A 23,414-nucleotide genomic window follows, 5' to 3' on the forward strand; every position below is an offset into this window, starting at 1 on the left:
TTAAATTCTGTGGAGGCAGTCACTGGATTCTTCTTATGTGTAACACTGATTACCTAATATCGAACCACTTTGGGAGTAAACGTTACTTGAACAGAATATATGAGTTGCTGGTCTTTCTGCGCTAGTTGGGAAGTGAGGAACTCTGTGAAACAATTTAACATTTTTGTTTTGAGTGTAAAGTGGTCTGCTATAAGCTTATCCCCCTGACTGGCCTGTGAGTCTGCTTCACCGGTGCTGGGAGTTTTGACACTTCCTTTCTTAAGTCTTCTTGGCAGCTACTGACTGCACAGAGTCAGGAAGACTAGGAGCCCCTGTCCTCCTTGCTCTCTGTCACCTCAGAAAGTTGCTTGATTTGTAGCATTTGGATTCACTGGATGAACGCTTTGGATTATTTCTATTTTATTTCCTCAGACAGGTTATCTATTTTAAACTCGTGGTAAAAGAGATAGAAAAAAATAGTTTATTATGGGTTATAGGGCTTATGGTTGGGGGAAAAAATAGCCTGGGCCTCCAGTAACAAATCAGTATGGTTAGTCAATATGTACCTACTTTCCTGCCTTGTCCTAGGATGGTGTTAGCAATCATCAAAGTGGAAAATAAGACAGATTAGCATTCCTGAATATTCCTGTTCTTATGATGGCTTAGTGGGCCAAGAAGATGTTGAAATAATTACCCCTAAATAATTAAGACAACTGAAGGTGTGACATGGGACCATGGGAATGTATCACACTTGAACTTTTCCTAGCCTTGGAGTCAGGTTAAGCTTTCCCAAGAACATGATGTTAACTCGAGACTGTTCTGAGGGACGGGTTGGGGGCTGGCTAGGCAGGAATGGCATTTCAGCTGTAGAAAATATTGTGGAGAAATAGGCTTTTTCGTAACCTACAGACATCAGCGTTCTTTGGTTCTCTTCCTGTTGTAGGCCTCAGCGACTGTAGCCATTCCCAAAGAACACCACCGCTTTGTTATTGGCAAAAATGGAGAGAAACTGCAAGACTTGGAGCTCAAAACTGCAACCAAAATCCAGATCCCACGCCCAGACGACGCCAGCAATCAAATCAGGATCACTGGTACCAAAGAAGGCATCGAGAAAGCTCGCCATGAAGTCCTACTCATCTCTGCTGAGCAGGTGGGGCCAGCTGAGAGGTTGGGGTGTGTGCACTGGCCTTAGCCCCAGAGCCACACCCTCATGGTTCTGTCCTTCCCAGGACAAACGTGCTGTTGAGAGGCTGGAAGTGGAGAAGGCGTTCCACCCCTTCATCGCCGGGCCATATAACCGACTTGTTGGCGAGATCATGCAGGAGACAGGGACACGCATCAACATCCCCCCACCCAGTGTCAACCGGACAGAAATCGTCTTCACGGGAGAGAAGGAGCAGTTGGCTCAGGCTGTGGCTCGCATCAAGAAGATCTACGAGGAGAAGGTAGCGGTTGGGAAGAGCATGTAGGGTGGTCCCACGGAGGTGTAGCTTAGGCCCAGCTCTACCCCTAGCCTCTTGTGTCTAGACGAGTTCGGTTTCCAGTCAGTTAGGATGGGGTGCTGCTGGGCAGGGAAGAGAGGCTGGAGCTCTGAGCTGGATGGCCAGGCTGTGGCAAGCCTGCAGCACGGAGCTGGCCGTGTCTCTGAGCTAGTGGTTAGCCTCACCCTGGTGGGCTGTGAAGTCCCAACCTTTTTCTCGGAGGTGTGGATGGAACTTGGGGTCAGTCTGGGTGGGACTTAAATTCTCAGGTGATTGTCATGGGGAGAAAACCGAGTCCTCCTTGCTCAGTGGAGTTTCTGGGGAGTGGGCTTTTCCCTGTCTTCCCTTGCTGGGGCTCACAGAGTATAGTCTAGGGCTCTGCGCTTGCTCCCTCCCTTTTTGGTGACAGCGTTCTGTCCCAACCTGTTCCTCCCTGGCCCTTCCCTCTGATGCCCTTATGGTGCTCTTCCTTAGAAAAAGAAGACCACAACCATCGCCGTGGAGGTGAAGAAATCCCAGCACAAGTATGTCATCGGGCCGAAGGGCAATTCCTTACAGGAGATCCTGGAAAGAACGGGAGTTTCTGTGGAGATCCCACCGTCAGACAGCATCTCGGAGACTGTGATACTTCGAGGCGAGCCTGAAAAGCTAGGGCAGGCACTGACTGAAGTCTATGCCAAGGTAACTGCCTTCAGGAGTGGATCCTAGCTGCTTCTTATGGGGCCGGCTTCTCGACTCGCGTTTCCGGGCCCCGGGAGCAGGGACTGTGTCGGGCAGGGAGCACGAGCATGGAGCCCAGACTGCACAGCCCATCACTCTGCTTCCTGGTTTCCTAGGCCAACAGTTTTACTGTGTCGTCTGTCTCTGCTCCTTCCTGGCTGCACCGGTTCATCATCGGCAAAAAAGGGCAGAATCTGGCCAAAATCACTCAGCAGATGCCCAAGGTGAGGAGGCATTGGGAATTTGTTACTCTGAGTTCTTGCTTTTGTCCTTTCCCTTCTGACATTTGTTTTCTTGCTGTTTATTCTGGGGATGGCCCTGGAGATGGTGGCACATTGTGTGTGTGACGGTTTCCACAGTTAACTGAGGAGGAGCAAAATAAATTTTTAAAAATACTCTGTCATTCTTTTGGGTTTTTTTACCCAGAGATTGTGTATCTTGTTTGGTTTCATGACTACCTTAGCAGACATCTCCCTTTTCTGTCACAGCACAGTAACTTGCGCACAGTTCCATCTGTGCTCTTGGAAGAGCACACGTGTGCGCAGCTCGTGTGAGGCTTGGAGTGACGGCCTCTTCATGCTTTCCATCTTTGTCCTTGACGTCTTCCCACTTTTCCAGAGATCACCGCAGCTCCCAGTGAACGTGCACAGGATGGCTTGCCAGAGAACATATCCCCTCTGCTGTCCTCCTGTTCACACTAGTTTCCAACTGACTTCTTAGTCCTTTTGCTTTCCTAACCTCTGAGCCCTGGTTCACACAGATGCAGTGGCTTCGTGGGGCTGCTCTCTCCTACTGCCCTTGTACCCTGTTGCCTTCTTGCCTGGTATGTTGTAAATGAGGACAGAGCTGCCTTGCCTGTGGACCATCCCTGGGCAGCTGTACATGAGTTAAAATTCCATCCCTATTGTTTATCTCATTTCTTACTTGAGCAGAGAAGAGTGGCCCTGGGGGTGCCTGGGTGGCTCAGTCAGTTGAACGTCCAGCTATTAATTTCAGCTCAGGTCGTGATCTCAGGGTGGTGGGATCAAGCCCCTCGTTGGACTCTGTGCTAAGCTGTTTGAGACTTTCTCTTCCTCGTCCTCTGCCCCACCCCCTCACTTGTGCACATGCAGGAACACACATGGTCTCTCTCGCTCTTAAAAATTAAATAAAAGAAGAATGGGCCCATAACAGTAAAAGTGTTGCCGGGAATGATGGGGGCAGTTGGTACTGATGTGCTTTCAGTCTGTGGTTTTGCTGTTAGGTACATCGTGGAGGATATCACAGTTCCCATATCTGGTGACAGGAAGAGGATTAGGCCATGATATTTAGACCAGAGTAATAGGCATCCGCCAGCATCCCCCTTCAGTATTCCAGGGGAGTTTGTGGACATGTGTTTACATAAAGCAATTGGGATTGGCCGCTGCCTCAGCAAAGCTCCACAGGTTCTGAGAGGGTACTGCCACTGTGCCATCCTGACCATCTCTTTCCTGATTCTGCTGTGGTAGGTGCACATCGAGTTCACAGAGGGTGAGGACAAGATCACCTTGGAAGGCCCCACAGAGGATGTAAACGTGGCCCAGGAACAGATTGAAGCCATGGTCAAAGACTTGGTAAGGTGCCCCTTTGCATGTTCTGGGTGCTGCTGAACCCGGGGCATAGCCAGTATATCATCGTTTGCCTGTCACACATCATGCAGTGGGTGGGCCTGGGGACATCTGGGGTGAGCACTAGGCTCTGAAATAGAAGCTGGCAAAGTCCAGGAAGGTCACAGATAGGTCTTTCAAGGGGGCCAGAAGGACAGTCTTGGAATAATGACCAAAGGTGACAAAGGCAAGAGCTGTCAGCTCGTAGACTTGGGCTCTGGTGATGTGTCTGACCATGGCATATGCCATGGCCTCGAGAGCTTGTCTCTGGACTCATTCTGTTTTCCTGCAGATTAACCGGATGGACTACGTGGAGATCAACGTTGACCACAAGTTCCACAGACACCTCATCGGGAAGAGCGGGGCCAACAGTGAGTGGGGCTGATGGCACGGAGGGCAACCGTGGTGGAAGAAAGTCGTGCTTTCTGACCGGGTGTCCTAGTCTTCTCCTCCGGCTGTAGTTGGTCTGCAGACCTGGGACCTCAACCAGCCTAGTCAGAGGCCACGGTGAAGGCGCACCTAAGCCCAATGGGGTGACATCTGGGCTTCGCAGTCCCCATGGACTCAGTGGGGCACAGGGCCCTGGTGGGGCCACCCCAGGAGTAGGAAAGGTCGGGGCTCATGGGCGTGCCTTTTGGTACACGTACTAAGGCTGTAGCCCCGGTGAGCTTGCTCAGACTAGGGGTGTGCATGCAGTTTGCAGGAAGTGGGCTGAGTGAACACTCTGCCCAGATGGAGACTGTTTTCTGAAATCCCACACCTGGGCGCAGCTTGCCTGTGAGGCCACTCCCGACATCACAGTGTGCTCCTGGTTCTGCGCCTCACCGGCAGCCGATGGTGAGAGGGCAGCACACAGCCTGGGTCCTTCCTGCGGTTGCAGGGAACTCACCTGTGCAGACAGGATGCCCTGCAAGTGTGTCCCCTTCGGTTTTTGCCTGATGTCATCCAGTTTGTGTTCGTAATTAGTGTGAGCTTGTCAGCTCTGCTCTATTTGATGTCAGTCCTGTGTGCCCGGGGACTTTTCACAATGGTAGTGACAGTCCACGGACACAGAGTCCATGGAAGCTCCCTGTGGTGTTTCCTTGCACATGTTGCTCAAGCCATGCACACACTGTAAATTGGTTTTGTTTGTTTTTGTTTTGATTAACAGTATAGTATCTTTTTTTTTTAAAGAACATAAGGAAGTGCAGTTCTGACATTCATTTCTGTTGTCTGCTCTCTAGGAGTGTGAGACCACCAGCATGGTTCACGTTATGTCTGGTCTGTTTTTGCTTTCATCCCGTACCCCCACTCTTTACTTTTCATGGTCTGAAGTCTCCAATCTGGCTTCTGAGTCCTTGGCTCTGGTTGTCTCTGCATATGCTCATGATGCTCCTCGGTGGTCCCTATGGAACTTGGGCAAAGTGCTGGTCTTGTTTCCTGTGATAAGGCCTCCCCATGGTGTGGGAGCATGGGTCTCTAACCATAGACACTGGCCTTTGTCCAAAGTAGATGACAGAACTCCATGTGTTTTTGCAGAGACAGGGAAGCACTCAATTTGGATCTGAGCTGATGGGGTACTTTCCCTAGGCAGCAATGTTTGGCCTCCATGGAGCCCTAAGGTGGTCATTGGGGTACTCTTGTTTTTAGTTATGTAAAGCCTTCCAATTTTTAGTGGTTTCTAGTTTTGTTTTTTTGAGAGTAATTTTGTGACTTAAGAACAGTGGTTCAGTTCCCAAACTTGATTCCACATTAGAAACACCTGGGATCTTTATCAGTGGAACAGAATAGAGAGCCCAGACAAGGACTGTCGGCTATATGGCCAACTAATCTTCGACAAAGCAGGAAAGAATGTCCAATGGAAAAGAGTCTCTTCAACAAATGGTTTTGGGATAATTGGACAGCCACATGCAGAAGAATGAAACTGGACCATTTCCTTACACCACACACAAAAATAGACTCAAAATGATGAAAGACCTAAATGTGAGGCAGGCACCCATTAAAATCCCTGAGGAGAACAAGGCAGCGACCTCTTTAACATTGACCAAGGTGACTTCTTACTAGACACATCTCCAAAGGCAAAAATGAACTTTTGGGACTCGTTAAGACAAAAAGCTTCTGCCCAGGAAAGGAAAAAAAAGGGGGAAAAAAGCTTCTGTCCAAATAGAAAATAGTTGACAAAACCAAAAGATGACCAACAGAATGGGGGAAGATATTTATAAATGCCATATCAGATAAGGTATCCAAAAATCTATAAAGAACTTAATCAAACTCAGCACCAAAATAAACCAGTCAGGAAATGGGCAGAGCACGAACACATTTCTCCAAAGAAGACATACAAGATGGCTGGGGTTCCTGGGTGGCTTAGTCAGTTAAGCCTCTGCCTTCGGCTCAGGTCATCATCTCCGGATCCTGGGACCCAGCGCCACATCGGGCTCCCTGCTCAATGAAGAGTCTGCTTCTCCCTCTCCCTCCGCCTTGGCCGCCATTCGGGCTCGCACTCTCTCTCCCTCAAAGAAATAAAATCTTAAAAAAGACAACATACAAATAGCCAGCAGACACATGAAAAGATGCTCAACATTATGTGGCATCAGAGAAATAAAAATCAAAACCACAGTGACCTCATACCAGTCAGAACAACAGATGCTGGGGAGGATTCAGAGAAAGAGGAACCCAGTTACACTGTTGGTGGGAATGCAAACTGGTGCAGCTGCTGTGGAAAACAGGATGGAGGTTCCTCAAGAACTATTACAGAGCTACTCTACAACCCAGCAATTGAACTACTTGGGTTTTTATCCAAAGGATACAAACATAGTCCTCTGAAGGGGCACCTGCATCCCAGTGTCTAGAGCAGCAGTGTCCGCAACAGCCAAACTATGAAAAGAGCCCAGATGTCCATCAACAGATGAATGAAGAAAAAGTTGTGTGTGTATATACACACATGCATACACATGCACACAATGGAATATTACTCAGCCATCAAAAAAGTGAAATTTGCCATTTGCAACGATGTGAATGAAACTAGAGGGTATTATTCTAAGTGAAATAAGAGAGTTGAAGAAAGACAATTGTATGATCTTACTCATATGTGGAACTTAAGAAACAAAACAGGATCGTAGAGGATGGAGGGAAAAATAAAATCACCATAACAGACCCCTAATCGTAGGAAACAAATAAAGGGTTGTCACTGGGGAGGAGGGTGGGCGAATGGGGTAACTGCGTGACGCATGTAGGAGGACCCGTGATGGAATGAGCACTGGCTGTTGCATAAGACCGATGAATCACTGAACTCTACTTCTGAAATTAATAACATAAAATGTGTTAATTAATTGAGTTTAAATTTTAAAAAGCTTTCTAATGTTTCACGACGCTCCTGGTGAAAATAGTAGTTATCAGTGAATGTAACTTTTCTGATACCACCATAATCAAATGTGTCAACAACATATTTTAGTAAACAAAAAAAGAAAGCAGCTTTGGTCTTTAAAGTATTCTAAAGCCCCAGCCATAGCCCAGAGCAGCGAACCCTCATGGCCTGAGTGGTCCCAGCCATCAGTCACATGACGCTGTCAGGGTGATGCCGACTCGGTTGGTGCAGGTGCAGACCACAGCTCGTCTGAGAGAATGGAGAGTTCTTGGTATGGTGGCTTCATCTCCCTCTTTGCAGGATGGCTGATGAGGTAGTTTGGCCCTATTCTGCCAGGTTGTAGTCACTGACAGAACTTAGTTGATTCTGAGTCCAAAATGTGTTTCCTTTTGTATTCTTAAGTAAACAGAATCAAAGACCAGTATAAGGTGTCCGTGCGCATCCCTCCTGACAGTGAGAAGAGCAACCTGATTCGCATCGAGGGGGACCCACAGGGTGTACAGCAGGCCAAGCGGGAGCTGCTGGAGCTCGCCTCTCGGATGGTAAGACCTGCAGTTGGGTCCTGCCCTGGAGGAGCCCACGGACCTGTGTCAGGGCCTCTGTGGACTAGCATTGTTCTCACCTGCAGTGCTGCAGAAGGGGAATCACCTTCTGGGAGTGGCTCTGCGGCAGGGGTTTCCGCCTTGGCCAAACCCAAGTCTCTGATGCTTGAGGGACCAATTCTGAAAAGCACCCAAGTGACTCCCACATGCAGCTAAGGTTGAAAATTCCTGCTGTGTGGTTGTCTGCAACTCTGAGGGTTGGAGGAGAGGGGGGCATGAGTTCTGTTCCTGGGGCTAAGCTGCCAGCACTGGTGTGTTTTTCTGGAATGTGAGAATCAGATGCAGATAACCATGTAGCAGTGATTCTCCAGTCTGGCTGCATGTAGGGGTCACTGGGGTGCCTTTCAGAATCCAGAGTTACCTACTGGGTGAGTGATTGTAGCTTAGCACAGACACGTGCAGAACGTCAGTAAAGCCTCAGGCAGGGCAGTGCATGTGGCTCATTGGGGCAGGGAGTGAGTCCCCTACCTCCACTTGCACTGGTGCCCAAGCCTGGAGCCCCCTGAGGCCCACTTCTAACAGTAGACTTTCCCCTGTCCTCAGCTGCAAGTCAGCATGTGCGGCCTTCGTCTGGCCAGGGCCCCTTGGTCTGGGGTGTCTTGTGCCTGTGTTGGACTCCTGAACCCTTGTTTCTCTGTCAGCCTGATGCCAGTCTGATCCAGAATCTCCCCTGAGTTCTTTCAGACGGTTGACTGGTAGTGTGTTTTCCTTTATTCTGGCTCTGCTGCTGCTTTTGTATTGTGACATTTTAGTGAGACCTGGGGGATGATGAGAACTATGCAAGTTCATTATTCTTTCTTAATAATGATCTGCACAGAGCAGCGCTCTGAACCACGCTGTGTTCAGGAAGGATCCCTGCCCATCCTGCAGAGTGTACCACCTCATGGTCTCTTGTTCTTGTCAACACAGAGGCTCTAAGTGAGCCGCTGTGGTGATGAAGGCCACCTGCTGAATCACACCTCCTTGCAGAGAACAACGCGCAACCCTATTGTTGGAGAGAGCAGGTGTCCTCTAGTGGCTGATGACTCCCAGGGATGCCACAGGCGGGTGCTGTGCTCCCCGGGCTCCCAGGAGCCTCCTGCTCTAGTGTCATCTCCTTGCATTATGTTTTTAGGAAAATGAGCGCACCAAGGATCTGATCATTGAGCAGAGATTCCATCGCACAATCATCGGGCAGAAGGGTGAACGGATCCGTGAAATTCGTGACAAATTCCCGGAGGTAAAGGTTTCCCAGTGGCATTCTTCAGCCCTCCAGGAGTGATTGATTGGCCCTTAAAGAGAGTCAGTGTTTTAGAATCTAGTCTTTACCAATAACTGAACTTGAATTTGTGATGATTTGTTCCAGGTTATCATCAACTTTCCAGACCCAGCACAAAAAAGTGATATTGTTCAACTCCGAGGGCCGAAGAATGAGGTGGAAAAATGCACAAAATACATGCAGAAGATGGTGGCAGATCTGGTAGGGGATGTTTCTTATCCTTTGTTGTGATGGCGCTGCTGGTGGCAGAGAGACCCGGGGGTGTGTCCCATCAGAACTCCTGCTTCAGGGGGCATTAACTTGGTCTGCCCTCGACGGGGGCGGGGGGGCACCGTCCATCTTAACTGTAGGTGTTTAGACTGGCCGACAACTGTTAGGAACTTCAGTGTTACATGAGGTTCAAGGCGGGTGCCAGGCTCCTTGTTTCCTTGAGGGACCTCCAGAAATCTGGATAAACTTGGAGCGCCTGGGTGGCCCAGCTGGTTAAGCAACTGCCTTCAGCTCAGGTCATGATCCTGGAGTCCCGGGATCAATTCTCGAATTGGGCTCCCTGCTGAGCCGGTAGTCTGCTTCTCCCTCTGACCCACCACCTGCTTATTTTCTCTCTCTCTCTCTTTCTTTCTCTCTCAAATAAAATCTTTTAAAAAATAGAAGGAGAAGAACAAAGCTGGATAAACTGTCCCATCCAGTGAGGAAAGAGATTGCATAGGCAGTATGAGAAGCCATTTACTGATTTACTATTTGTTTAAGCTGGAATGGAAACCAGCAGTTTAAAGTATGGAAGGGGGTTATTGATGGGAAGGCTGCAGATGGGCTCCTGCTTCTGTGTTTCTCATGGGGCTTGCACTGAGCTCACCACTGCCTCAGGTTGCTGATGGGGGTGTTTCCAGCACAGAACTCGTTCACACTGCCATGGCGTGGTGCAGGCTAGGAGTAGCAGGGTCTGTGTGCTCTGGACTTGCTTCTCTCAACCTGGTGTCCAGGATTCCCTTCTCTACCCAGAATGTCTGTTGAGGGTGCCCGACACATTGCTTCTGGGTTATGGAACTTGCACTGACCACGTGGCGGGTTCTGTGGAGAGCTTCTTTTTATAAAGGGGGCATTGCATCAGTCAGCTGTGGCTTGCCAGGTTAGCTCGTCCCCCAGCTAAAGGTCAGAGGTCCTAGTGGGAGACAGGCAGGATCTAAGTTGTGTGTTTTCTAATAGCAAATCCTGTCATTTAATACTCCCTCACAGATGAAGGGATACGTCACTGTCCAGCATGATGGCTAATGGTGCAACCCCTTTTGTTTTTAAGGTGGAAAATAGCTATTCAATTTCTGTTCCGATCTTCAAACAATTTCACAAGAACATCATTGGGAAAGGAGGTGCAAACATTAAAAAGGTGATCAGCCAGCTTGTCTCCTGAATCTTGGCGCCCAAAGCCCTGTGCCATTCTGGCTTAAACTTTCTGGCCCCGGGGTCCGGGTGTCTCAACTGGGAGGTCCCTTCTCATGGTCCCGTCTCCTTGTAGATTCGGGAAGAAAGCAACACTAAGATCGACCTTCCAGCAGAGAATAGCAATTCAGAGACCATTGTCATCACAGGCAAGCGAGCCAACTGTGAGGCCGCCCGGAGCCGCATCCTGTCCATCCAGAAAGACCTGGTAATGGGGTGTTGTGTGTCAGGGCATGCGCCAGGGTCCCCATGGTCTCGTGTCATCAGCTCTCCCCACGCAGTGCAGGCCCATGGCCAGGCTCCTGCCACTCACCTGGGGCTGTGCTTATCATGAGACTTGAGCAGTATGAGACTTGAGCAGTAGCACCGGATTTGAATGCTTGGAGATCATCCTGTCCTGAAGGCATAACAATCTTTTTTTTTTTTTTTTTTTTTTTTTTTCAATTTTTGGAAAATTAACATTAAGAAGCTGCATGTTTGAAGTATGCAGTTTGATAAATTTTTGACCTATGTTATACATGCATGGACTCTCCACAGTCAGCATATGAGCCTATCCAGCACCCCGGTGATGTCCCCGTGTCCCTCTCCAGCACCTCCCTCTGTCCGGCCAACCCCCCCAGCCCCCACCCCCACCTGTCCAGCCCTTCGTTGGCTTTCAGTCACGGGCATTGTGGGGTTTGCTGCACGCTGGTACAAAGGAGATCATGGTGTTTGCTCCCACAGCTCAAGCTGTGCTCACTTGGAACAGCTGGGATGAGATGTATCCGTGTCGTCCCGTCGGTTTGATTTTGTTGCTGGGTGATAGGTCCCTGCATGCCCAGATCTTAAGATTGGTAGCTTTTCTTTCAAGGGGTTTTTACTTTATCTAGGTTGTCAAGGTTTTTAGCATAAAGTTTTTCATAATTTTCCTGTGCTGTGCTGGTGTCTTTCACGTTCCTGATATTCCTGTAACTTACATCATTATAAAATTACCTTCTTTTACCCCTGATAGTAGTCTTTGTCCTTAAATCTATATTTTCTCATCAAAGTGGGTTTCTTTTAGGCTTTTAGAGAGTGAGTGGGGGAGGAGCAGTGGGCGAGGGTTAAGCAGACTGTGCTAAGTACAGAGTCCATCACAGGGCACGAGCTCATGACCCTGAGGTCATGACCTGAGCCAAAATCAAAAGTCAGCCCTTAACCAACTAAGTCATCCAGGCTCCTCAGTGTCTGCCTTTTCAATGCAGATGTTTACATTTAATTCCATGGTTAATCTGTGTATCATGTATTATGTTAAATATTTTATTACACGTTTAGTGAATGTGATTAAATATCAATTTTTTCATTTTTAGAATTGTGGAAAATACACATAACAAAATTTACCACCTTCGTGTACAGCCTGGGGCATGAGCGCATTCACACAGCTGTGTCCCAGCATCATCTGCCTCACTTTCTCACCGCCCCACATAGAAGCTGTACCTGCAGGCCTTGCCCCTGGTCATGGTGGCCTGACCAAGCTGTCTTGCATTTGTTTTCTGTTTGTCCTGTCTACTTTGTTCTCTTTTTCTGTCTGCTTTTGGACTTAAGAGAATTCTCTTATTCCTCTCATCTCCTCTTCTGGCTTATTGCATAGAACTTTCCTTTTTGTGGTGGTTGTAGGGTTTTTAGTGCACATGCACTTGGGTCCTGTCTCCAGGTGACCTTGTGCCCGTTGCAGTGCAGCCTGAGAAGCTGCAAGACCCCTTTTATCACCTGAGCCCCCATGGCCATGTCCCCGGCCCCACGACACTGTGCTGTTTCACACTGGCTTCCTGCATTCAGGATTAAGTAGTAAGTCGGGTCCTACGGTCAGAGTGTGTTCAGGTTGGGGATGAAGTGCCAGACCATCTTCCAGTGAGCCTGTGCCTTCCTGTGCTCCCCGTAGCAGACCTCAGACTGGAGGTTTTCTTCAGGACTTAGAACTCTGCTTCAGGACCTTCATGGCGTTTCTGAGGACATATCTGAGGTCCTCCTTGGCCTTACTCCTCTGCACAGACTTCCTCTGACTGTATTTAGGGGTGTATCACAAGCATAAGCCTTGTGCAAGTTACCACGTGTCTGGGTGTGCTTTTTTCATGTTGCTTGGAGTTCACTGAGCTTCTGGGATCCAAAGACTTTAGTGTTATCAAATGTGGAGAACCTGGGGTCATTATTGATTTATTGATTTTTTTTAGAGAGTATGTGCAGGAGCAAAGGGAGAGGGAGAGAGAGAATCTCAAGCAGACTCCCTGGCGAGTATAGAGCCTGTGGGGCTTGATCTCATGACCCTGAGGTCATGACCTGAGCCAAAATGAAGAGTCAGATGCTCAACTGACTGTGCCCCCAGGTGCCTCTGGAGTCATTATTAAGTAGTTTTTTTCTGTCCTTCCTGTTAGGGACTCCAGTTACTTAGAGCTAGGCAGGCTGGAGGTGGTCTTATGATTCACTGGTATGTTATGTATGTGGGTGGAAAGAAGTGGTATTTTCCCCCATTAGTTTCTTTAAATTCATTAATTTTCTGTAATGTCTAATCTGCCTGTAATCCCATCTAGTGTGTTTTTCATTTTAGACATTTTCACTTGTAGAAGTTGAGGTGGAATAGTTTGTTTTTATACTTGACATGCCCAGTGTTTCCTTTGTTTTTGTTTTTACCATGTGTGCAGTTGTGAAAATGCTTGTTGTCATGTTCCCAACCCACTGGTTCTAAAGTCTCTGTCACTTCTGGGCTATTTTCTGTTCTTTCCTCATGGAGGAGTTTCTCCTGTTTTTTTTTTTTTTTTTGAATGTCTGGTATTTTTCTGTTGGCTGCCAGAAGTTAGGAAGTCTACTTGGATGGATGCTGGATATTTTTGCATTCCTACCAATGTGTTCGAGTTTTGTTAATGTACTTTAATGAATTACTTTTCTCCTTTTTGGAGTTGCTCTTAAGACACGTGCCTGGTCTTGGGTGTTCCAAGTCCTGGGGTGAGGCCTCCTATACCCAGTGTCCTACAGCGTAGACAGTGCTGTGCACTACAGTCCCTTCCCCCTGGTGATGGCAGCATGGGAGCAATCACCAGTTCACGGGGTTTCCACCAGTCCTAGTCTGCCCAGACTGTCAGCTCTGTGTCCTCTATGCAGGGACTCAGCCAGGGGACCGTTGTCCTGCTCACCTTTTTTGCTTCCCATCTCCAGTGTCTTGAACCCCATTGTTTCTCATGGGAGGTAAATCTGGAGGCAGAGTTTTAATAGGAAAAGCTGACAATCTGGGCATCTTGGTTGTGTCTCTGCTTTATGGTGTCGTATGGAAACATTCCTTCTCACCATGTGAACAGCTTAGACCCCATCCTTCACATCCTCACATATGGACCCACACTCACAAGGGCTCCAGACCCCTCTGCAGTGGGCATGCCGCCATGTGTCCCACACCTCACAGACTGTGTCATTTCAGGCCAACATAGCCGAGCTGGAGGTCTCAATTCCGGCCAAGCTGCACAACTCTCTCATCGGCACAAAGGGCCGCTTGATCCGCTCCATCATGGAGGAGTGTGGTGGGGTGCACATCCACTTCCCGGTGGAGGGCTCGGGAAGTGACACGGTTGTCATCAGGGGCCCTGCCTCGGACGTGGAGAAGGCCAGGAAGCAGCTCCTGCACTTGGCTGAGGAGAAGGTGAGCTTCACGCCCAGGAGTGGCGGCACTGCATCTCTCCCTTGCTAAAAATCCTTACCCCACTCTGGCAGGTCAGAATATTGCTTCAGACGCCTTTTTTTAATCTTTGATTTTGCCACTGCTGAACAAAGGGCCTTCGTAAGGCCAATGCCTACTTAAACAATATGGAGAATTTGCTGTTTGCCTTAGTGGATTTTTGGTTTGGGTTTTTTTTTTTTTTTTTTTTTTTTAAGATTTTAAGATTGAGCGAGCACAAGCAAGGGGAGCAGCAGAGGAAGCAGGAGAAGCAGGCTTTCCCACTGAGCAGAGAGCCCGATTCGGGGCTCGATCCCTTAACTCTGGGATCATGACCTGCTGAAGGCAGACGCTTAACCAGACTGAGCTACCCAGGGGCCCCTGGGTTTTTTTAAAAGTATGATTTATAGACAATAACACATGCCCTTCTTAGCATATACTTGAGTTTTGATGAGCATAAGCAGTCAGGTGACCCCCACTGCAATGAAAATGTTTTGGCATCACGCCTAAAATTCTGTGTTGAGTCACCTTTGCCCCTTTGTGGAGCCCATGTTGGGTATGTTTCTGGACCGTGCTGTGCTCCTGCGCCTCCGGAAGGAGGGTAGCTGGCAGAGCCCTCCAGCTTTGCACTTTGTCACACTGCTCTGGCCATCGTGCATCTTTGCCTTTCTCTGTGCATTTGGAATCCACTTAACAGTTTCTAGGGGGAGGTCCTGCTTGGATTTGGATGGGACTATGTTGAATCTAAGGATCAAATTGGGAAGAACTGACAGCTCAGGAGTTTGGAGTTTTTCAGGCTGCGTTCTTAAGTTTTAAGTCTTTAAGTTTTCATTGGTGCTTTGGAGTTTTTAGCATGTGGATCTCATTTATATATTATTCAATTTAAATTCTCACTATTTTGCTTTTTAGCATTGTTGTAATGGTATTTTTTAATTCATCTTAATGTCCAGTTACTGTAGCATGTAGAAATATATCTGATAGTTTTATATTGGTTTTGTTTTATGCATTTGGCTTAAAGTTCAGTTACCAGTTCCAGTAACACTTTTTTATGGATTCTTGTGAGCTTTCTGTGTAACACACATCATCTGTGAATAGTGGAATTCCTCCCTCCTGGATCCGTATGACTATAGGTGTGGTCTTCCTGTGTCGCTTGAGCCTGCAGTATAGTGTCGGTGTCGGTGTCGAGGAGCAGTGGTGAGAGGGGATGGCCATGCTTCATGGGCGAACTTTGTGGGGAGTGCTCAGTCCCTCACCAGTGAGTGGGAAGTGACCTAGGGGTCTCCCGAAGGTGCTGTCAGGTTGAGGAAGTTCCCTTCTGTTAAAAGTTTGCTGAGAGCTGCTACGGGAATTGGGAGTGGGACTTTGTAGGAGGCTTTCTCTGTATCTGTTGACACGAGAGTGAGGTTTCTCTTTTTTTTTAAGCATACGTATTAGATTTTTTTAGGGTCTTTGTGGGGTTTTTTGTTCTTTGAAGTTTAACCAACCTTGCTTTTCTGGGATGAGCCCTACTTGGTTTAGGTGTACTACCCTTTATCATTTTGCTGGGTTGGGCTCACCTACCTCGTTGCTCATTGACTTTTTAGTAACGCTGCTATTTGCCAGTGTCTGGGTCAGAAGACTAGAAGATTTTCTTGGAGGTGTTGGAGAAACCAGCATTTAAAAGATAACGAAGTTTGTTTGCATATTACTGTTTAGCATGTTGGCAGACCTTCTTTTCTTCTGTGTTTCTTCATGCTTGTGTGCCAGGTTCCAGAATACAGGGAAGGCGAGGAAACAGCATTGTGTGTGTCTGAGTCAGCCTAGAGGTGCACGTGCGCTCCTGGTGAATCTGCCAGAGGGGCTGGTGTCCTCAGCAAGGTCATCATGTTGGGGCCTTCACTGGCGCCTGGCTTCTTTTTTTTTTTAAGATTTTAAAGATTTTATTTATTTATTTATTTGAAGATTTTATTTATTTATTTGACAGACAGAAATCACAAGTAGGCAGAGAGGCAGGCAGAGAGAGAGGAGGAAGCAGGCTCCCCGCTGAGCAGAAAACCCAATGTGGGGCTTGATCCCAGGACCCTGGGATCATGACCTGAGTCGAAGGCAGAGGCTTAACCCACTGAGCCACCCAGATGCTCCTCGAGCCTGGCATCTTGGTGTCATGTGAGGGCCTTGGTCAGCTTAGGTGGCTCTAAGACTGAGACTGGGCCTTGCTGTTGGTGTGTGGGCTCCCCTGTAGCCCAAGCAGAGGAGGGCCTAGACGGGGAGCACTCTTTTGGACTTTCAGGAGGAATAAGAGTGCCGTGCCTGGGAGTGGGGCTGGCGGTCCCGTGGGCTTACCTGCTGTGCAAGTGTGCCCCTTGTCCCCTAGCACCCCGAGGCCGTACTTGCCTAGTCCCCTCTAGGTGGAGAGTGGCTTACAGGCTTAGGTCACTGCTGGTAAATGGCAGGACTGGGGCTAGGAATCTAGGAATGCACATGCTCCAAGCCATCTCAGTGTCTGGATGGCTGAGGGGCCGTCAGTATTCCTGTCTGGGTATCTATCCCTTGGTTTTGGTGAGGCTTGATAGCCACAGGCCTTTGTTCTCAAGGCCCTCTTACTCACCTGCTCGGGGCACCATGCAGGTAGCATCAGGCCAATGTATCTGGGGTTGGTTTCCACAGCAAACCAAGAGTTTTACCGTCGACATCCGCGCGAAGCCAGAATACCACAAGTTCCTTATTGGCAAAGGGGGTGGCAAAATCCGCAAGGTACGTGACAACACGGGAGCCCGCATCATATTCCCAACGGCCGAGGACAAGGACCAGGACCTGATCACCATCATAGGGAAGGAGGATGCTGTCAGGGAGGCCCAGAGGGAGCTGGAGGCCCTCATCCAGAACCTGGTAAGGTCCAGTGGGAGCTGCACTTTGGTTGTCCTGTCAGGCGTGGTTGGCAGGGTCATTTACTTTTGCCCTCCCTCCGTGGTGCAGGATAATGTGGTGGAAGACTGCATGCTGGTGGACCCCAAGCACCACCGCCATTTTGTCATCCGAAGAGGCCAGGTCTTGCGGGAGATTGCCGAAGAGTATGGTGGGGTGATGGTCAGCTTCCCACGCTCGGGCACACAGAGCGATAAGGTCACCCTCAAGGGTGCCAAGGACTGTGTGGAGGCGGCCAAGAAGCGCATTCAGGAGATCATCGAGGACCTGGTAGGTGCCTGGGAGGGTGATGGGGCTCTTAGCCCCAACAACCAGGGCCAAGGCGAGTGGCTAGGGGCTCCCTGAGCCCTGAAGTGGGCTCCTCTGGTGAGGCTGGGGCTCTCAGCCTCTGGCCTTCATCCTGACAGTCGGTGAAAATACCTCTCCTAACAACAGTTTTTTTAAAACATGGGATGAAGTACAGTCTGTACAAGGAGCCAGCCTCTCATCTCCAAAGGGAGGAAAGGGAGGGCCTGTCAGAGCAGATCCACGCAGAAACATGTCCCTGCTGGTGCTCTCCTGCTGCGGCCTGGAAAGTATTTCCCCAACCAGCAGTCCCCATGCCTCCTCATGGAGTCACAGCCACAGCATTCGCTGTCACTGGCTCATGTAGCCACCCTTCAGGGACAGTGCGTGATGTTGCAGGAGGCCAGGGACTCTGGGTCAGACACAGGACCGTGGTGCTCCTGGCTCTGGGCGGCAGCAAGCCTCATGCCATTTTGTACATACGGGTCATTAGTACTTTCTTGTGTCTGGGAAATATGTCAGAAAGAGGTGTCCCGTTTGGTCCTGGCCCCCGGCCCTCCTCTCTCCACCCTGTTGTATATGGAGCAGTTGAGGTGTCTGTGCTGGACTGAGTGGAGGCTGGTGAGGATGTGCACTGACCCTAACCAGTTAATGTCTGTCTTTATTTTTTCCTTTCTTGCTGTGCCCCGCACCCTCCACCCCCAGGAAGCCCAGGTGACCATAGAATGTGCCATACCCCAGAAGTTCCATCGATCTGTCATGGGCCCCAAAGGTTCCAGAATCCAGCAGATTACCCGGGACTATAATGTTCAGATTAAGTTCCCAGACAGAGAGGAGAACCCAGGTGGGTCCCAGCGGTGAGCTCCATGCTGAGTGGGGAAGCAGGGGGCGCGTGAATGGGCCTCATCTGGGGATTCCAAGGCTTCTTTAGGAGGTGGGTGCAGGGTGACAGGGGCCCTCCCAACATCCCGAGGCTTGCAGCAGGTGACGAGGCAGAGGAGGGCAAAATGGCTGCGGCCTCTGAAGCAGGAAAGCCCCCCCCACCCCCACCCCGCTGAGTTTGGTTCTGGGGCTTCACACAGGTCCCAGATGACATGTGTGATGGGGCTGCTTGTGCTTTGTCCACTGCAGCTGCCTCTTCCCCAGCACCCCTACTTGGCAGGTTTTGTCCCTTGAATGACAGGCAGCCCCTGGCTGTCCTTCTGCCGCAGCCCTTCAGCTCAGAGTCATCCTTGTTGCTTGGTTCCACTTGGGGCGGTAGGTGGTCACAAGGTGACCTGCACAACAAGGGGTCTCAGAGCTGACTCTCCCAAGACCTGTCTCCCACTCGGGTTGTGACCAAGCGTGTCGTCTTTGTTGACCGGTCTCAGTGGATGTGTCTGGTCCAGTTAGTGACCATGCAGCTTCCTGGTTCCCCTCTGTGTGCTCTGTCCTCTACAGAGCTGGTCACGGCCACTGAAGCACCTCTCTTTCCCTTAGAGGATGGCCTATTTTGAGTACATGTGGAGGAAAACTGTGTAGGATAAAGATGGATTTTCTATACTCAGTATCCAAATTCATTTTGTTTTCTCTTGCTCCCCCTTTTATGCATACAGTCATTTTTTCTAAGTCGTTTGAGTGTACTTTTCAAATGTTCTCTTTGGGGCACCTTCCTGAGAATCAGAACTTTTTAAAAAAATGTTTATTTATTTGGCAGTCAGAGATCACAAGTAGGCAGAGAGGCAGGCAGAGAGAGAGAGAGGAAGGGAAGCAGGCTCCCTGCTGAGCAGAGAGCCCAATGCGGGGCTCGATCTCAGGACCCTGAGATCATGACCTGAGCTGAAGGCAGAGGCTTTAACCCACTGAGCCACGCAGGCACCCCGTCAGAACTTCTTTTAAACATCATTTGCAATAACTGGGGGACAGATGGGGGACATCCATCATCAGAATCACATGATCTGACAGTGTGTAGCAGTGCTATCGAATTTAGTTAGTGTTCAAACTTTCCAACTTTGGAAAGTGTCTGTGGAGTCCAATACCCCCCCACACACACACAGTATAGGACTGCAATTCTTTAGTGTTTAGGTGCACAGCTGCCTGTCGCCACCATCTGGTTTCTTTGTCACGGGTCCCATCCCTTCCTTCTTGCTCGCTTACTTCCTGGCATAAGAAGCTGGTGCAGGTGCCCACCTTCCTCCCAGCCTGTGGTGCAGACCCCTACCCACGGCCGTGTCCTAGCCCTGGGGCTTGGTTTCTAGTGTCGGCCCTTCAGACACAGTGGGTGCCTTCTCCATACCTCCCACCCACCAGTTTCTGAGGTCACCAGCTCCAACCGAGGCAAGGAGGTGAGCTCACAGCCTCCTGGGAAGTGTGGCACGTGTGGGTCAGCATGTGTCAGGGGCTTCCCACGTGTTTGCGTGGAGGATGCTGAGTCGGTACTGTGAGCTGCTCCTGCCATCTCCCCAGTTCACAGCGTAGAGCCGCCAGTCCAAGAGAACGGCGATGATGCTGGAGATGGGAGAGACATCAAGGAGGCTGACCCTGGCTCCCCCAGGCGGTGTGACATCATCATCATCTCCGGCCGGAAAGAAAAGTGTGAGGCAGCCAAGGAAGCCCTCGAGGTGGGTGCGGCTTGATGCTGGCTGCGCTCATGGTCGCGGTGCCTAGCCCGAGCCCCAGCTGTTCCTGCCCCAATCCCCTCAGCTCCCGCTACCAGTGGTGCCCGCTACACCAGTCTGGGGCCCAGAGCCCAGAGCCTGGGGGCTGTCAATGGGCACGGAGCTAGCAGGTTCAGTTGACAGCAGGGGAAATGCATCTGTGTCTGAGCCTCACCAGTCCCCCTCTGTAAGCTTCAAGTGGCTCTGTTTTTCCTGGACTCGGTTAGTTCTGTTTTTGTTTCTGTAAGCAGCTTGTCACATTTAATAGCATAAGCTGGGGGTGAGGATCTGAAAGTGTGCTCTCTTGGCACTAATTTTTAAAAAGTGGATTCTGTAGTTTTGTTTTTGGGTGTTTGTCGTTATTGTTTTTGTTTTGAGAGCGAGAGAACGCTCGCCCAAGCAAGCAGAGGGCAGGGCAGGGGGAGAGGGAGACTCCCAAGCAAAGCCCCCAAGCGTGGAGCCTGATGGGGGCTCGATGCCAGGACCCTGAGATAATGATCTGAGCCAAAATCCAGAGTCAGATGCTTAACTGACCACCACCTAGGCATCCCTGGATTCCATGTTCTCTTTTTGTGTCTTCTTTTGAGTTAAAAGCCTGGATATTGGTCTCAGTTTAGGCAGAACAGCATAGAAGGTTCCAGGAAGCTCCCTGTAGTTCTCACGTGGTCGCTCTGCTCCCTGCTGGCTCTCAGGCCTGCCCCATCCATGTTTCCTGCAGGCACTGGTTCCTGTCACCATCGAAGTGGAGGTGCCCTTTGACCTGCACCGGTACATCATTGGACAGAAGGGGAGTGGGATCCGAAAGATGATGGACGAATTTGAGGTACCCCGATTTGCAGTCTTTTCCTCCCAAGTGTCTCTGGCAGTCCAGCCCCTTGGCAGTGCGCCTTCTTCCTGCTCTTACTGCAGCGGCGGGCCACCCCTGTCTTGGTCCAGGATCCCATCTGCATTGGGTACCCTCCTGTGTCTGTGCAGGTGAACATCCATGTGCCGGCACCAGAGCTGCAGTCTGACGTCATTGCCATTACCGGCCTCGCCGCGAATTTGGACCGGGCCAAGGCTGGCTTGCTGGAGCGTGTGAGGGAGCTGCAGGCTGAGCAGGAGGACCGGGTGGGTTTCCACTGGGCCACAAGGGCATCCACCAGAGCTGCAGTACTCAGCCTTCATCATCATTTTGGAGGGTCACTAGCACCCTGGCCACTTGGCAGCCAGTTCAGCCAGGTGGCCAGAGTAGCTGGCCACTCTGTTGCAGTTTGTGTCCGGGGCCTTTCTTCAGGGGCAGTGTTGGCGGGCATAGCACTTTTCTCTTCCCTGTTACAGCAGCAGAGTTAGATTCCTGCTAGTCTTTTTTTTTTCCAAAGTAAATGTGCCATTTGTAGTGCCTCTAGCCACATAGGACAGGTAAGGTTAGTGAGGCCTGGGAGCCGTTGCTGCGAAAGATCCCCAAACATGAGTGGTGTGGTCCATGGTGGGTGTCTGCGGGCCCATGTGGACCTTCTCACTGCAGGGTTTCCCTGCTTTGGGGAGGGTTCAAGACCCACCTCCCCTCTGTAGAGCTGCCGTTGGAAGGGTTTCTTGAGTGGTGCACAGGGAGGTTGGGTGTTGTCCCCTCCTGAAGCCTTGGTGCAGATTCCTTGGGTTGTGGGCTTTGAGGACTTCCTGGAGTCAGGTTGGGTCAGGGCACACAGACCTCTTAAACCTGAGTGTGCTTCCAACGGTCACACCCCTGGCCATGGATGTCCCAGGCTGGCTGGTTCTCTTTTCCTTCTGGCCTGCTTTTATACCCTAGCCTTGGAAAACACCCTCCAACCTGACCCAGAACATTTTTATACTTACTTATCAGATCCCTGTTAAACCAATTAAAAAGTTGAGCTCAGAGCTCGCCACTTGCCGTGCCAGCCTTGTTGATGCTCAAGGAGTCCTTTCTGAATCTGTGAGCTTGCTTACGAGCAGGTCCTTGAGCTGGTGGGGCAGGGTGACACAGAGGCTAATAGGAAAGCCATGTCTTGTTTTTGTCACTGGGGATACGTTTGGGGTTCAGGACAGAAAGTCAGGGTGGCAGTAGCACATGGTTGCACATGATGGTGATGGTCGGCCTTGAACTCCTACACTCTTGTCTCATCTGTAGGCTTTAAGGAGCTTTAAACTGAGTGTCACTGTGGACCCCAAATACCATCCCAAAATTATTGGGAGAAAAGGGGCAGTGATTACCCAAATCCGCTTGGAACATGATGTGAACATTCAGTTTCCTGATAAGGACGATGGAAGCCAGGTAAGAATGACTGCTTGGGTCAGACTCTGTTGCCGAAGCATTTTGGGGCGGGTAGACTTCTGTAACCTCATCCTGACCTGGGAGCAGTGAGCACGCGAGCTTAGGATGTGCCCAGGTGGGTGGGGATAGGGCAGAGTGCAGAGTGACAGGTCTCTGAGGATCGGATTTTGGCTTGGGCTTTGGGCACTATTTTGGTCTGTGCCTGCCTGCATCGCCGCGTGGACCTTCTCCCCTGCACACCTGGTCATCAGCTGGGTCCCTCCTACACAATCATCCCCACAGGTGCAGTCCTTCAAGGAGCACCCTCCCCGCACCCATCACTCCCCTGCCTGTGTTCTTCTTGGCTCGAACAGGGGTCCCTTCCAGCACAGCTTCGCAAACAGTGGGAACCTAGTCTCTGTCTCTCCTCCAGTAGCATGCAGCAGAGCACCCAGAAATGGTCTGCTAGAATCTTCCAGCCAGCAAATCCCAGCATGCCTATGTAGATAGACTCTGACCTTTCAACCGTGCATCCAAGCACTGTGGCAGGCCATCCATCTGTACCTTCCTTCTCTCCCTGGCCCAAGTCTCTGAGCTGCAGCCTGAGTTCAGAAAGGCAGGCAGGCCTGTAGGGCCTTAGCCCGTGCCCCATCTCTTGTCTGCCTCCTGCCAGGTCCTCCCTTCCCCCAGATGCATCCTTTGATCTGCCTCTGCATTTCTAACAAACATGTTTACACTGCTGTTCTTTTTTATTCTTTGTGGTGGTGGTAGTGTTGTTTAAGTGAGCCATATGCCCAGTGTGGGGTTGAATACATGACCCCGAGGTCAAGAGTCACCTGCTCTTCAACTGAGCCAGCCAGATATCCCTTTAACTTTAATTTTCAGTGTTTTAGTTTTTTTTTCTAAGATTTTATTTATGTACTTGAGAGGGAGAGAGAGTGTGAATGAGAGCCGAAAAGCAGGCAGAGGGAGAAGCAGACTCCCACTGAGCAGGGAGCTGGACGTGGATCTCCATCCCAGGACTCTGAGATCGTGACCTGAGCCACCCAGGCGCCTGTAGTTTGTAATGTTTTTAATTCTGAGAATTCAGCTCTTTTAAACTCCTCACCTTGGAACGCCTGGGTGGCTCAGTCAGTTTGGTGTCTGTGTTCGGCTCAGGTGGTGATCAGGCTCATGATCGAGTCCGCCATCAGGCTCCTTGCTCAGTGGGAAGCCTACTTCACCATTTGCCTGCT

At 50.1% G+C, this 23,414-nt stretch overlaps 1 protein-coding gene across 4 annotated transcripts in view; it reads left to right on the forward strand.

Annotated features, from left to right (window-relative positions):
• HDLBP (high density lipoprotein binding protein) overlaps nucleotides 1–23,414 on the forward strand; it is a 72,156-nt gene that overhangs the window by 46,048 nt on the left and 2,694 nt on the right. For all 4 annotated transcript variants that reach the window (XM_059167422.1, XM_059167424.1, XM_059167421.1 and 1 more), the window contains 19 exons: nucleotides 923–1,129; nucleotides 1,209–1,424; nucleotides 1,935–2,141; nucleotides 2,297–2,404; nucleotides 3,668–3,772; nucleotides 4,098–4,176; nucleotides 7,551–7,690; nucleotides 8,865–8,969; nucleotides 9,096–9,209; nucleotides 10,306–10,392; nucleotides 10,522–10,653; nucleotides 13,870–14,088; nucleotides 16,750–16,971; nucleotides 17,059–17,277; nucleotides 17,998–18,136; nucleotides 19,738–19,892; nucleotides 20,647–20,751; nucleotides 20,904–21,038; nucleotides 22,057–22,200. In XM_059167422.1, coding sequence (XP_059023405.1) covers nucleotides 923–1,129; nucleotides 1,209–1,424; nucleotides 1,935–2,141; nucleotides 2,297–2,404; nucleotides 3,668–3,772; nucleotides 4,098–4,176; nucleotides 7,551–7,690; nucleotides 8,865–8,969; nucleotides 9,096–9,209; nucleotides 10,306–10,392; nucleotides 10,522–10,653; nucleotides 13,870–14,088; nucleotides 16,750–16,971; nucleotides 17,059–17,277; nucleotides 17,998–18,136; nucleotides 19,738–19,892; nucleotides 20,647–20,751; nucleotides 20,904–21,038; nucleotides 22,057–22,200 — 2,838 coding nt within the window. The remainder of the gene's footprint in view (nucleotides 1–922; nucleotides 1,130–1,208; nucleotides 1,425–1,934; nucleotides 2,142–2,296; nucleotides 2,405–3,667; nucleotides 3,773–4,097; nucleotides 4,177–7,550; nucleotides 7,691–8,864; nucleotides 8,970–9,095; nucleotides 9,210–10,305; nucleotides 10,393–10,521; nucleotides 10,654–13,869; nucleotides 14,089–16,749; nucleotides 16,972–17,058; nucleotides 17,278–17,997; nucleotides 18,137–19,737; nucleotides 19,893–20,646; nucleotides 20,752–20,903; nucleotides 21,039–22,056; nucleotides 22,201–23,414) is intronic.

Source organism: Mustela lutreola, chromosome 3, assembly GCF_030435805.1.
Source record: "Mustela lutreola isolate mMusLut2 chromosome 3, mMusLut2.pri, whole genome shotgun sequence".
In the NCBI taxonomy this organism is placed as follows: Eukaryota; Metazoa; Chordata; class Mammalia; order Carnivora; family Mustelidae; genus Mustela; species Mustela lutreola.